At 42.4% G+C, this 14,434-nt stretch overlaps 1 protein-coding gene across 3 annotated transcripts in view; it reads left to right on the top strand.

The window, feature by feature from the left end:
- Positions 1 to 14,434, top strand: part of DYM (dymeclin) — a 263,448-nt gene that overhangs the window by 210,930 nt on the left and 38,084 nt on the right. For all 3 annotated transcript variants that reach the window (XM_009565789.2, XM_054054066.1, XM_054054067.1), the window contains one exon: positions 5,980 to 6,162. In XM_009565789.2, the coding sequence (XP_009564084.1) occupies positions 5,980 to 6,162 (183 nt within the window). The remainder of the gene's footprint in view (positions 1 to 5,979; positions 6,163 to 14,434) is intronic.

Raw genomic sequence — 14,434 nt, 5'->3', positions numbered from 1 at the left:
GTAACTAAAAATAAAGTAAATTATTTGAAACTATTAAACTGTAGAAATTCCCTTCTAAAGAGGAAAAGGAAGTTTACATCATTATAATTGTGGATGCTGTTAAATTGTGTTATCAAGGCGAAATTCCCTGGAGTGTCAACTTGTCTACTGCATAGAAAAGAGTACATCACCCTGGAGTTTATAATAGTTGCATTACAGGCAGGCATGGAAAAGCTAACTACTGAACGTCCAAAGCCATAATCATTTGAAGTATTCCTTAGCATTTATAAAGCTAGCTGAAAAAAATGTAATGGAAAATGAACTGAAGCTATCCCTTCATCTAGACTTTTTGTGGATGCAGCTGGTGGATCTGGAACAATTTACTGTACTTTTCCTCCTTATTTCTACTTGGTAAAAAGCAAAATGGCAGGAGATGTCTGTTAGGGGTTAATTTGGCATTCTTAGTCTTTTTGATAGGTGTTAAGTGTATGGTACATGTGTCCTTTTGTTTTCTGTTGCTGACAGAATCGCCTTTAAAGCTATGTCTGCATCATGAAGGAAGCAGTTGTTTATGATTACAAGGTTTTATGTTTTATGTTTGCCGATTATTTGAGGGGGGAACCTCACTGAAAATATTACACATGAAGAATTCTAGCCAGCCATCGTGGATAAAGGCTCAGAAAGAAGAAAAGCCGTGATGAACGTGGCTTGTGCAATCTTCACCCTCACCTTTCCTCTATCTATGCCCTCATCTGCCTCGGATTTGAGGTCTGGGTGGTCCCCACTACAGGGATGCAGCAACACAGGTATGGGGCAGCCTGGTATGCGGGATGCTGTGCCTGCTGCTTCCTATGCCTTCCTCTGACTCTTCCTCCCTGGCTGTGGGAGAAGGACTAGATTTGCAAAGAGGCAAAAGGAGCAAATGTCCTTGAGGGGGCAGTCAGAGCCAGCTGGGAAAGTGGAAAGTCGGAGACCGTTTTGCTTCTCTGATTTGTGGAGTCACTAGGAAGGAAACTATTAAAGCACCTCGAGCTAAAGTTCCTTTAAGTAGCTTTTTTTTACAGCTTTTGCGTACTGTAGGCACTGCTGGCTCGGCTGGAGAGTGGCCTGCAGTGTCGGTAATTGTGAAGTAAAGGCAGTGAACTTCAACACAAAGAAATAGGCACTTTTGAAAATTCAAATGTCAAGGCATCCCATTACCAACAGCAAGAAACCACTCGCTAAAAGCCATTCATTGTCATAAGCAGTAAGTTCAGAACTGTGCTTGGAAATGTATTTTTATCAGCCAGTTTCTCTGATTCTTTTGCTTTTATAGGTGACATTTCCACTTCATTTCATGAGGTTTCTTTGGGTTAAGACTTCACTTTAGCTTGCCTTTCCTCTTTGTTTCATTTTACCCTATTTACATTGTGCAGTTGTGGTGTATTGCATTACCCATCCCTGCTTTTGTTTTGGGTTTTTTAGGCAGATAAGCTTCTTCCTGCTTAGATTTTGCTAACTGTATAACTGCCTTCTTGATGGCATTTGTTGTCGTGCCATTTCAACAGGCAGAAACTTCTAACACTTGTTCAGCTGAAAGTATCAGGTAGCTGGAAAATTGCTGCGACGTGAAGGCTGAGTGAGATGCAGGGCTTTTTTAGGAGGCAGTAGCATCTTGGATGTGTGCACGGACTGTCGTAGACATGCATGTAGCAGCATTCATGTTGATCTTGCCACAAAGGAAAAGTTAGAATGGTGGAACGCTCAGAATATTCCAATGTGGGAACCAGGAGATGGGTACCGTAAATTAAGCAGTTTTTTGGTGACACAGAGTTCTTGCATCCTGCACTGACAGTGATTCAACTGCTTTATCTTACGGTGGGTAAATACACCTACAAGGAGCCCAACTGTGAGCATGTGTCTGGGGTCTGATAATCAGACTGCTTGAATTCTCTGATATTCTATAAGCCGTAAACTTTTCAGCTGCTTTTACACATCATTGTCTTTCCAGCAGCAGGTAAGTACTGAATTCTCTGAAAGTCTCTGACCAGGAGGATGCCCTGCTAATTGTTAATTCTGTTGCAGTAACAAAAGCCACTGTATTCCAGGATGGTCTGAGGCGAGAACATTCAGCTCTGCCTATAGTTTGTCTTGGCTTTGTACATGTGTGTGTTTCTTGTTTGTGTTTATCAAACTCAGATTCATTTTCTCTAGATAATGTTCTCATTCCTGCGCTCATCCTGTTTTCCTCTGCATCCTCTCAGCTTCTTCCATTCTCTTTTCTCTGACATTTTCATTTATTTGTTCCTTTTTAACAAAAGAGACCCAGGCTACGCAGAAATTTACCTATGTCTTTTGTAGCTGACGCTGCCTGATTTGTTCATTGTGCAACCAGAACATGACCAAGCGTCTGGCTTTTTCCTTAAAAATGAAAATCTTTGCAAAAAACTACCACGTTTGGTTCCTACGCAGGACGTTAGTGTTGTGCCTGCGTTCCTGTCCCTTTTGCGGGCATGATTTCAGTCTCAAAAGTCGATACCAAGCTTCAGCTGCCAATTTTATTTTAATGATGAGTGTAATTATTTCTATGGGCACAAACAAAAAAGATGAGGAGGGGGACTGGTACTCAGTGTTGACAGAGACATCATCTGAGCCTTGGTTTGTAAAGGAGTACCATAATTTTAAATTATTGAATTTGTCAGTTATAAGCAATAGAAAATGCCACTCCTGTGAAGTACTCATTTAAATGTACTGTCTAATAGATTTAAACTTGACTTCCTATCCCCCTGGCTTTTCTTCTTATATAGCAGCCAATACAATCAAAAAACCCCAAATTTACAAGGTTGCTGTGAATGATATGGTAGTCCTTGTCTTGGCCATGCACGGTCTGCATTTCAGCTGGTCCGGAGGTTAATAGACAGGTTGATAAACTCCTCTTCAACTGCAAAATGTTTTTGTAACCTTATTTATATCTGTAGTGACGCCGTGTCTAGATGCGGAGGAGGCCGTAGTTTGATACTGGTGATACAGAGCAACAAAAGCACACAGCATTTTATCAGCTCTTACAGCATTTCTCCATTGTCTCATCCAAATGCTGTCCTTGGCTTTCTGTTTGTTTTTTTCCTGTTTTTAAAACTTTTAAGTCTTTACAAATGCTTTAATCACTAATTATAGGAGCATACAACTCTCCAGATAACATATATGCAACGCTGGGATTCAGTCCCACTTCTCTGTCTTTTATGGAGCTCATTCTTCTTCTAAACGATTTTTTTTTTTTTTAGTCAGTTATGGGTAAAAATCTTCACTGTAGCTCCTGGATTTCTGTGTTTGGGTCCCATATTCTTCACCTGGAACACTGTAGCTCAAAAACAGATGGCTGGTTCTATCCATCAGCTTCTGAAAACTTTAAATATCATTACTGAACAGTAACCTCTGGTAACTTTTAATTGTTTGAAGCTGACCAATAGCTGTCTTTTCTTGAAATACCATGTTTGAAGTCCGTGAGCAATGCTTTCTGTTTATGGCCGGGTTTTAAGGTGAATGTGTTTTATTAAAAAGCATTTAGTATTCGGAAAGCAATTGTGTGGCTTGTTACCTCTCTGGTAAATGGAGAGATCTCACTTGATCTTGAATCATAATGTTTCTGCGGGGTGGTGCATTCTGGGTTTTAGGGTAGTGTCTCAGCCACAAGGTCATCCTGCTGCACTGAGGAGAGAATTACACCAACACTCTGATTTTTTTTAAAAGCCACCATAATATACCATATTCTGGATTAAATCCAAGCTGACAGGCATGTACCCCTCCACAGATAAGTTAGCCAGATCTGGATTTTAGTTCAGATTCCAGCTTAAATAATTTTTTTCAGGTTTTGTCTAGTATTTTGCACTATACATGTTTCACAGCATCTAACTGGGATGCTATTTCATAGCAGGGATACTGGGAAACTACTGATGGAGCAACCACCTTATTCAATAAAGGTCGGGACAGGCTGGAGAGCATCCAGAGAAGGGCCATTGAGATGATGAGAGGACTGGGAATCCTTACGAAGTGAAGGGTTTGTTCAGCCTTGAGAGGAGAAACATTAGGGAAGACTTTATTGCCATGAACATACAGGGTGTCTGCTAAGAGAATGGAGACATCTGAGGATGGAGATGTCCTTTCTACAAGGAGTCACATGGAAAAGATAAGGGGAATGGGTAGAAGTTGCTCGTGGGGAGATTCTGATTGGATTCCAAAAGAAAATGTTTCCCCATGAGAACAGTGAAACGTTGGAATCATCTCCCCAGGGCAGTGGTGGATCCCTCTGCAGTGGGCACTTTTAAGGCTCAGCTTGACAGGGTGCTGGGCCATAACATTTAATCTATAGATCACCTAACAGGTTGGACCAGATGATCCTCGAGGTCCCTTACAACCTGACGTTCTGTGATTCTGTGATCATTTATCTCATAGAAGAATGAGATCCTATTGACGGACTAAGTAGCAGCGGGGATCAGCTTTGTAAGGGTGCTGCCAACATTGTTAACTACACAACAGTGGCAATTGAGGTGGCCGAGGCAATGCTATTAAAAAAGAGGAGGTCCTCCCTTTTGAATGAAAAATCTGTAACCTCCACAGTCAATCAGACATTGTTCTTAAAGAAGAAAATTTAATTGGAGTGTATGCACCTCATATTGTTCTTCAAACAAGAATTTCTGAAGGCTTTTGTCACTTAAATGTCCTTTGTACACACAGAAGACGAGCAATGTGGATAACAAAGTTACGGTGCTGCTGCATTTCAGCAGCAGTATGAGAGTGAGCACTCCCTTCTCCGTGGTCCTCTCCACCATGGAAGAGATGGAAGAGCAGGTTTAGATGAGACTCACCAGGGTGATGACAGGTTCCCGTATTCTCTTCTGCCTTGGTAAGAGCATATATCTGAGAAGTGATGATTCCTACAATGCTACTATATAGAACAAAATCACTCAACTTTGTACAGATTGACTGAACAAGTCAATCTGACCAAGTCCAACCAAGTAAACTGGAAGAGGAGAGATTTAGATTAGACATTTCTATGTTTTGCTGTGATGGTGGTGAGGCCCTGGCCCAGGTTGCCCAGGGAAGCTGTGGCTGCCCCATACCTGGAGGTGTTCCAGGCCAGGTTTAATGGGGCTTGGAGCCCCTGATCCAGTGGGATGTCCCTGCCCATGGCAGATTTTCCCTTTTTTTCCTGTCCCTAGGGAGGATGGACAGCTCTCCAGTCTGCACAACCAGATCAGGCATATCCTGATGTGCAGCCCAAGGAGAGAAATCCAGAAGCTTCACAAAGAGTTCACGTGATAGCACATTCAGCTTAGAAAGTTTGAGTTTCAAAGTCATCAGGAATGATTTGTCAAAGGCATTGACAAGATGAAAAGCTCTGCAAGTTTATCTTGAGCATTAAGGCTTGGTGCACCACAAAAGGAGATTTCTCTTTTCATTTTTTACAAGTATTCTTTAATGCCAAAAAAAAAAAAGCCACAAGAAAGAAGGCCAAGGACAAAGTCTGGAGAATGGTGACAGATATTCAAGGTGCAACAGGTTTAACCCAGTCAGTTTTTCTTCTTCTGTCTTCCCTTTTTTATTTTTCTTATTTTTTTTCTCTCTTCTCCTCCCTCTCCCTTCTTCCAAAACAGGGGCTCAGCAGAAAATATATTTAATTAAATGTTGCGTTTTACTTAGCGTAGACAGGACTGAAAAGACAAAGTTCACTTAACCTATAGTGAATTTGCCTGATTGCCGTATGTTGGTGCTTTTTGGCATGAGAAGATGGCTCCTGTTGAGAGACTCAAGCTATGAAGCTGAATGCTGGACTACAGTGCATCTCGGTTAAAACTTTGGGTTTTACGGATCTCTTTCCAGATTCAGGCATGCCAGATTTGCTCACCATTGAGAGGTTAACCAGCTAATAGCTCCATTAGTAATAATTACCCATGCTTTGCCTTTATTACCTGATGTATTTTACGATGGAAAAGGGCACACTAACTTTTTATTCCTTTCTTAAAGGCGCAAGACCTGAATGTGATAGAGGAAGTGATTCGAATGATGTTGGAGATCATCAACTCCTGCCTGACCAATTCCCTTCATCACAACCCAAACTTGGTGTACGCGCTGCTTTACAAGCGGGATCTGTTTGAGCAGTTTCGAACTCACCCTTCCTTCCAGGACATAATGCAAAATATAGATCTGGTGAGTGATACATTATTTAAAGGATGCTTACACTTAGTTATTTGATCTCTTTATCCTTTTGAGAGGTGAGAAATATTCATCATCTCTATCAGTTTATTTTAGAAAGTTTTAAAATGCTGAATTCCTCTCCCCTATTTTCTGGCCCTCCAATGTGACAACTTCTGTGTAACATCTTTAACTCAGCAGAGCTGGGGTATGTGGGATGCATCTGGTAAGGAATTCCCAATCTTTCACTCCCCTGAAGGTGGACAGCATCAGTTTCTCTTAACTGCCCCTTGTTAGAAACCTGTCTTCTGGAGGAGAAAAAGCAGATTTTTATCTTCAAAGTATCTTTTTCTTTTCTCCTACTCCCATCACTAGCCTGTTAATAAATATGGGGTATTCTATAAAAACAGCTAAGAGCAGACATTAGCTGCATTGTTCCCTGGGCTGTATCTGAATGTGTGTTGTTTTCCCTGGAAAAACATCTCTCCACAGCAATCCCTTTGGGTAAGTAGATGATTTAGGGAAAAACAAAAGGAAACAGCCACGAGTTAGAGGCTTTTACTGGTGTTGTTCTCTGTTGGCTTTAGAAAACAGTTAGAATCATAGAATCACAGAATGGTTCGGGTTGGAAGGGACCTCAAAGCCCATCCAGTTCCATGCCCTGCAATGGACAGGGACACCTCCCACTGGATCAGGGGCTCCAAGCCCCATCCAACCTGGCCTGGAACACCTCCAGGGATGGGGCAGCCACCACTGCTCTGGGCAACCTGGGCCAGGGCCTCCCCACCCTCAGCGTGAAGAATTTTTTCCAAATGTCTAATCTAAATCTTCCCCCTTCCGATTTAAAGCCATTCCCCTTCGTCCTTTCACTCCAGGGCCTTGTAAAAAGCCCCTCCCCAGCTTCCCTGGAGCCCCTTTCAGCACTGGAAGCTGCCCTAAGGTCTCCCTGGAGCTTTCTCTTCTCCAGGCTGAACAACCCCAACTCTCTCAGCCTCTCCTCAGAGCAGAAGTGCTCCAGGCCTCACATCATCTTCGTGGCCTCCTCTGGACCCTTTCCAACAGTTCCGCATTATTCTTCTTTTGGGGATTCCAGAACTGGACACAGGACTCCAGGTGGGGTCTCCCCAGAGCAGAGTAGAGGGGAGAATCCCCTCCCTCGCCCTGCTGGTCACGCTGCTTTGCATGCAGCCCAGGACACCGTTGGCCTTCTGGGCTACGAGCCCCTGTTTCCGGCTCACATCAAGCTTCTCATCAATCAGCACCTCCAAGTCCTCTGCAGCTAGAAGGGACTTAGTTGTTAATTAATTAGTGCTGCATCTGGCAGTGACTTTAATATTCATATTGAGAACCTGAGTAATTATTTCTGCTGGAAAAGAACAGATTTTAAGTGCAAGAAAGATTTCTCTGTCTGTTAGTCAGTATCTGCAGAGCTGAGCAGTGCTTGAAGTCACGCCGTGACCACTGGGTGTCAAATACTGGAAGGGGAGGATGAAGAGGGTACTGAATTTCTTGCTACAGTGAATAACACATTTAGTCAGTGTGAACAAAAAACTACTGAGGTTCTGTTTTCATATGCTTTTATTTTAAGATATTACAGAGGGTTGACAGATTTCAGGTGATCTATAAAGGAAATCCTGGTCTGTACCTATCCACTGCCCTTCTGGTCTCACTTTGTATTTTCTGGTCATGCAAGAGCTTGGAGAGCAGAGGATTCAGAGCTCGAAACTCACCAAACTTCTGGCAGCTGCTGACTACAGCTAGCGTGGTACTGCCTGGACGATTAGGATGAGATTACTTCAAGTTGTGTAAAGAGAGAATATGGTGCAGTAAGGATAACAATCATCTTCATTCCTGACTGAGATAGAGATCTCTGATTACTTGTTCAGATCCAAGAAAAGTAGTGATGGACACAGCCTACATGACAGCCCCATGCCTCCCACAGATAGCAGCATGTCCTTTCCTTTGTAAAACTTGAATGTAGGTTTTCCTCAACAATTTTAACAATTCCTCCCCAAAACTTAATACTAGTTTGCAGCATAATGCCAATTACATTCAGAAACTATTTAAAGCTTCCTGAGGCAGCATGTTGAATTTTTAAATAGCTCCTTTGTTAGAGAAGCGAGGATGTCAAAAAAAAAGATGTTTTTTTTAAATGTACCTGTCACCAGCTGGCAAGTGGTGAGAGCTGTCAGGCTTGCAGATCTGAATAAAAGATTAGATTCAGCTGACTCCTCTTCTACCCTGTCACGTCCTCCAGTTTATACACAATACCGGCAGCACTGCCATCCCATACAGAGCCTCCTTTGCCTTGGGTTCTACAGCCACAGGCTTTTAACTGGTCTTCCTATCCCTTGGAGAAGTGGCAAATCAAGTTAGCTTTACGATACCCATCGGGGTGGGCTTGTTTGGAACCATGTGGGCAGTATCTGTGAAGAACCAAAACGAGTTCCTGGGTCCCAAACTTTGCTGAGGCTTTTCTTTGTAGTAATGGAGGTGGGAGCTCCATCCTCAACGCTGCATGGGACATTGTGAATGTCGGAAATGTAGATGTGCTCAAAAAAAGAGTCAGAAAAACACAAGGGAAAAAAAAATCTTTAAAGTTGTGACTCAATAAATCCATACAGAGCACATTGCTGGAAGCTGAGAGGATATATTCATAGGGAGGATCTCTCTGTTCTTGCCCTGTTCTTATATTCTTATTTAAACATCCACCCCGGCCTGCTCTCAAAGACAGAGCTGGCTGTTTTTTTCATGTGGCCAAGGTGAGAGGAGAATGTAGCCACCAACTTCGCGTGCGCTGGGGAGCTCTGTTGGGTTTCGGGCTGCTGTGCGTAATATAATTTGGTGGCCTGAAGGATGTAAAATGTAGATGTAAATGGCAAACATTGGTAATGGAAGTGGTGGGGAAGAGGAGTTACTTTCCCGAAACCTGCAGTGTCCCTCTTTGTCTGCAGGGCTGTGCTACATCCTGACCCCCTCCATTGGTGGTGCTTTTTCTGATCATTACGCAGCAAAGTACCTTTAGAATATCTCCACCCTTGCTACGGTGGAAGTAAGAGCGTAATTTCCATTATCAAATACTGCTAGAAGTCCACATGAGCAGAAAGTGCGTGTTATGCTCTAGGTCACTCCGACATCCCTCTGTGCTTCTGCAAAATTCTCCTTACATTAGGATTCTGTGATCTTAGGCTGTAGTCCAGATTTGTATTTCATACAGAAATCATAAAATTGCAGAATCACAGAATGGTTTGGGTTAGAAGGGACCTTAAACCCCATCCAGTCCTACCCCCTGCCATGGGCAGGGACACCTCCCACTGGATCAGGGGCTCCAAGCCCCATCCAACCTGGCCTTGAACACCTCCAGGGTGCAAATAGCTGGAACATGTGCTGAGAAGGTAGTAGTGAGCAGTTGATGGTCCAAATACAAAGAAGCATCTGCTGTAGTCCTGTGTGGACATTGAAAGGGAGAGTAGCCCAAATGTGTCCTCTGAGCCTGTTTACATTAGCAATATCTTAGCTGGATCACTCTGGGTTTAGAATCGTAGAACTGTTCTAGGTTGTAAGGGACGTGTTGAGTCCAACAATAAACCTAACACTGCAAGGTCTACCACTAAACCTTGTCCCTAACCACCGCGCCTACCCGTCTTTTAAACACCTCCAGGACACCTTCCTGGGCAGCCTCTGCCAGGGCCCTGAGAACCCTTTCCACTAAGAATTTTTTCCTGATATCCAGTCTAACTCTCCCCTGACACAACTTGAGGCCATTTCCTCTCATCCTATCTGTAGTTACTTAGGAAAAGAGCCCAGCACCCACCTCACCACGACTTCCTTTCAGGGAGCTGCAGGGATTGATGAGGTCTCCCCTCAGCCTCCTTTTCTCCAGGCTAAACAACCCCAGCTCTCTCAGCCACTCCGAGAACCCCTATGCTCCAAACCCTTCCCCAGCCCCTCAATGTCTTTCTCAGAGTGAGGGGCCCAACCTCAACTCAGGATTCAAGGTGCGGCCTCACCAGCATCAAGTCCAGGGGCACAATTCCTTCCTTATTCCTGCTGGCTACACTATGGCCTAACCAAGCCAGGATGCTCTTTGCCTTTTTGGCCACCTGGGCCACTGCTGGCTTATATTCAGCCAGCACCACAGGAGAAAATCTAGAGAGAAACAAGAGCTTTAGGGCCTCTAAGGAAAAATAGAAAGGCTGCTGGTTAGCTAAAGGAAGAATAAAGTGGTTGTGATATTTTTCAGATAGAACGCTGCTGTGAAGAAGAAAGGAGTAATCTTTTCTCATACTTGTGGATTCTCAGGTCATAAGGAAATTCTTTCTAATGTTATAACAAAGCACTGTGGTAGGTTTCCAGGGATTTCAGCATTGGAGACCTCTAGATAGCAGACATGTGATGGGATGAACTGGGGCAGGGGACAAAGCAGATGTGTCTGCAGGCACACATGGATGGCTCTGCGGCTCCATGAGCTGCTCAGACCAGAGTGGCAGTTGCCCAGGTTAACGGTAGGACAGGCTTCATCACAGTAACTAAGGACTTTGTCTCAGGATTTGAACCATTCAGGTTACTCTGGTGATAACACATAACTTCTGTGTGCTTCATCAATGAGGAAAAAAAATGGGTAAATGCTAAACACTGATATATTTATATGCATTTCTTTTATTGAAAACTGTTTATCTGCCTCTGGGTTTTCATAAATAAACTAAAAAGTCACCATTGCCAGCTGATTGGGAACATACGGCAACAGTTAATACTGTGCAGAAGTAGCTGAAATAAAATACCTTCTGTTTCTTATTAATTTACTTCTCAGTTTAGAAAGTTATCCTAATGCAATATTGTGCATCTTGTTTAGGTAAATGGGATATTCTTCCTCTGGATGGTGAACAAAGAGGAATGCTATGGTTCCTGTTCTGGCCTCCTGTAGAAACATTTCAGCTGTGAACTATCTATACGCTTCTATTTCATTGGTGGTCTATAATTTGGTCAGGAGCCTCAGATCTGTCAGGAATTTGGTGGAGACTCCTCATTAGCAATTCCTAAAGATGAGTTTCATTCATGGCCATCATGAGAACTCACTGATTTTCATTACTTTCATATTTCCTATGAGCTACTGATAGATATCATGTGGTTGAACAGGCTTAACTAGGAGCTGCTAGAATTTGGTTGCAAAACAGTCTGATAGAAGTTGAGAGGTTGGGAGCCGTGGTTTAATGATGCAAAGGATACGATTGATGCAATTTCTCACTAGGAATTTGGTTCTCCTAAGAAATTTCCCTGCTAGATTTTAAAATCAGTTGAATTGGCTTGACTCCAGCGTAGCAACTTCTGTTCCAAGACCTGCAGGACTTGCAGTGAACATGAGACCTGATCTTTCGTGTTTTTTTCTTTAAATACCCCTAGAAAAACTTTGATCCTGTTCATTTCTAGAGCCTGGCTAAATACTTTAAGTGATTTTCTTTACTTTTCTTCCTCCCCATTCCTATCCACAATCTTTACTAGAAGTGGGGAGATCAGAAAAGCCGACTAACTTGAAAAGTCCATGTGTCTTTGAACGTGCTCCTCGTTTCAAGGTGAATCTGAAAAGCTTCAGTTCTCCAAATTTGTTGATAAACCTTTTGTGTTTCTTCTTCTATTGAATCACCTGAAGCTGTTTTGTCCCTTCTTACATCAGCAGGGGTTGGCTTTGCCTCAGTTTTGCTGCAGGACAGAGGGTATGACTATCAGCTCCCGAACATAGATTTGTGTTTTCCTTTAGAAGGCACTTAGATGAAGTGCTAATCCTGCAGTACTTTATGACAAGAGGCTTGTTTTCTCCTTTTCTTCTCCTTTCAGTGTGCTGTCAATACAACATCTTACTTGACCAGTGGTGAACACAGCTGGAAATGTGAAATAAGTCGATGTCAAAATGTGCTTCTTTCTCTTTTCACCACCTTCTGAAGCAATTAAAAAAAAAAAAAAGACAAAAATGGAATCAGAACTTTTTCATTTGGAGACAAGTTCTTTTTCTTCTTTTTGCAGTTAACCTTGACAGTTGCAGGCAGAAGAGGCAGCAGTGAATTACACTGTTATTTTTAGCTGGAGAAGAAAGTGAGGAGCTGTAGTGTTAGCTGGGCAGTGGCACTTCTAGGGAATGGGCTGCGGCATCGCAGCACTTTAGCCTCCACTGAAAGAATCCAAGTGGAGAAAACAACTGTCCTTTATAGCTCTGGTGCTTGGTGCATGCTATGGTAAATGGAAATCCTTCTTTGATTCAGCCTTTCAGCCCTATCGAGAACAGTAGATGCGTGGAGTAACAGACATTGTGGCTATTCGCTCATAATCTTAAAAAAAAAAAAATCTTGCAAACCTAAAATGTCTCTTTTAAATCATCCTAGCTTTCTTGTAGTTCTTTTAATCTCTGGAAATGTTTTCTAAATTTATGGTTTAGAAAACAAAAGGACAAAAGATTAGTCAGAGAAAGTTGACATCTTAAATGGAAAAGCTTTATGAAAGCAAATTTTGGAAATCACTATAGAGAACAGGGGATTTTTTTTTTGAGATCTTGAGTGTATTAATGGTATATTAATACAAAGCCTGGAAAACCGTGAGCTGGTGGTGACCAAGCCACGTCGCTGGATGCCCATCGCACCACATGGATGCGTATCTAGCACAACCCGAATTAGACTTTCTGCACAGGGAAAGGCACTGCAGATACATCATTTTATCTGGATGCTGATAAGATATTCCTGATGAGGGTTACCTAATCCAGGATTAGACATGCCTTTTAATCTCTGTTAATAAGGAAGCCAGATTGGAGAGAGCGCTTCTCAAAACGGGTTATGGTCCTTGCACGGAGAGGGCCTTTCAGCACACAGCATGACTTGGATACAAGTAATTTACAGCAACTTGATGAGCTTCTTGTTATTCTTGTTTTTAAGGAGTCTTTGCTGTTATTTCCGATTTTCCTAGACAAGCTGCCCTAATAATTCAGGAAAAAATTAGTTTTGAGAATATCAAAAAATGGACAGCATCTCTCAGCTACTTTATTTGCCCTGAGATCTGCTTTTTTCTTTACATTACAGTGATATGCTCAGCTCTGGGATTTCAAGCATGTAATAAAACTTGAAACTTATTCAGTATTATCCATCTAGTTTGCTTTTTCTGGTTCATTTTAGTTTCAACTGGACAAGGAGTTGAAATCATTATGTTAGATGAAGCTCTGTTACTTATGTGTGGAAGATAATTAAACCTTTTTTCAAAGGAAAAGGCTGCTCTTCCTTACTATTATATCATGGGTTTATATTTAGGCAGATAACTAGGAAAAGTGCTAGACCTTCTGCTACAGTGGAGATGGGAGCGTGGGCAGTAGGGATGTCATGCTGCATGCCTTTTTTGTTTAATTACTGATCTCTTGTAATAAGCAAATGCCTTTTCTTGGATTTCCTCTGTATCATGGAATTAGAGAATCATTAAGGTTGGAAAAGACCTCTTAAGAGCATCCTGTCCAACTGTCAGCCCACCACCACCACCATGTCACCATGTCCCCAAGGGCCACATCTACACAGTTTTTGATGGCGACTCCTCCACCACCACCCTGGGCAGCCTCTTCCAGTGCTTCACCACTGTGTTGGGAAAGAAATTTTTCCTACTATCCAAAGTAAACCTCCCCTGCTGCAACTTGAGGCCATTTCCTCTTGTCCCATCATTTGTCACTTGAGAGAAGAGACCAACACCCACCTCACCGCAATCTCTTAACTCATCTTTTCTTGTTTCTTTTCTTTCCTATTACATTGGGGTACTCATTGGGTACCTGAGTATCTCATTGCGTACTGTATTATCAGGTTTACTGTCAAGAATTACAGCAGTTCTGTGTTGTCTGAAGTAGTAAGGCAAAGAATGCTGAGAGAATAATTATTACTGTTTAAGTAGATGTTTTTAATTTCAGTGTTCAACTGCATACCAGAAAGATCCACTCTGAGTTCTGTGAAATTCTGACATAACCTGAAAATATTGGAAGCCTATCGCACTTTTGTTGTTTGTGAAATACAAATCAACCAAGATTAGTACATTCACCACAAAAACATAAATGTGTTTTAAAAACATAGAATCATTAAAGTTTGAAAAGACCTCTAAGATCACCCAGTCCAACCATCAGCCCAACACCACCTTGCCTACTAAACCCTGTCCTGAAGTCTCAGAGCCACAGGTTTTTTTAACACCTCCAAGGGTGGAGATTCCACCACTGTCCTGGGCAGCCTCTGCCAGGGCTTCACCACTGTTTTAGTGAAGACATTTTTCCTAATATCCA

Source organism: Cuculus canorus, chromosome Z (assembly GCF_017976375.1).
Source record: "Cuculus canorus isolate bCucCan1 chromosome Z, bCucCan1.pri, whole genome shotgun sequence".
NCBI lineage: Eukaryota > Metazoa > Chordata > Aves > Cuculiformes > Cuculidae > Cuculus > Cuculus canorus.
Note: the sequence above shows the minus strand (reverse complement) of the source record. Positions and strands in the feature narration are given on the sequence as shown.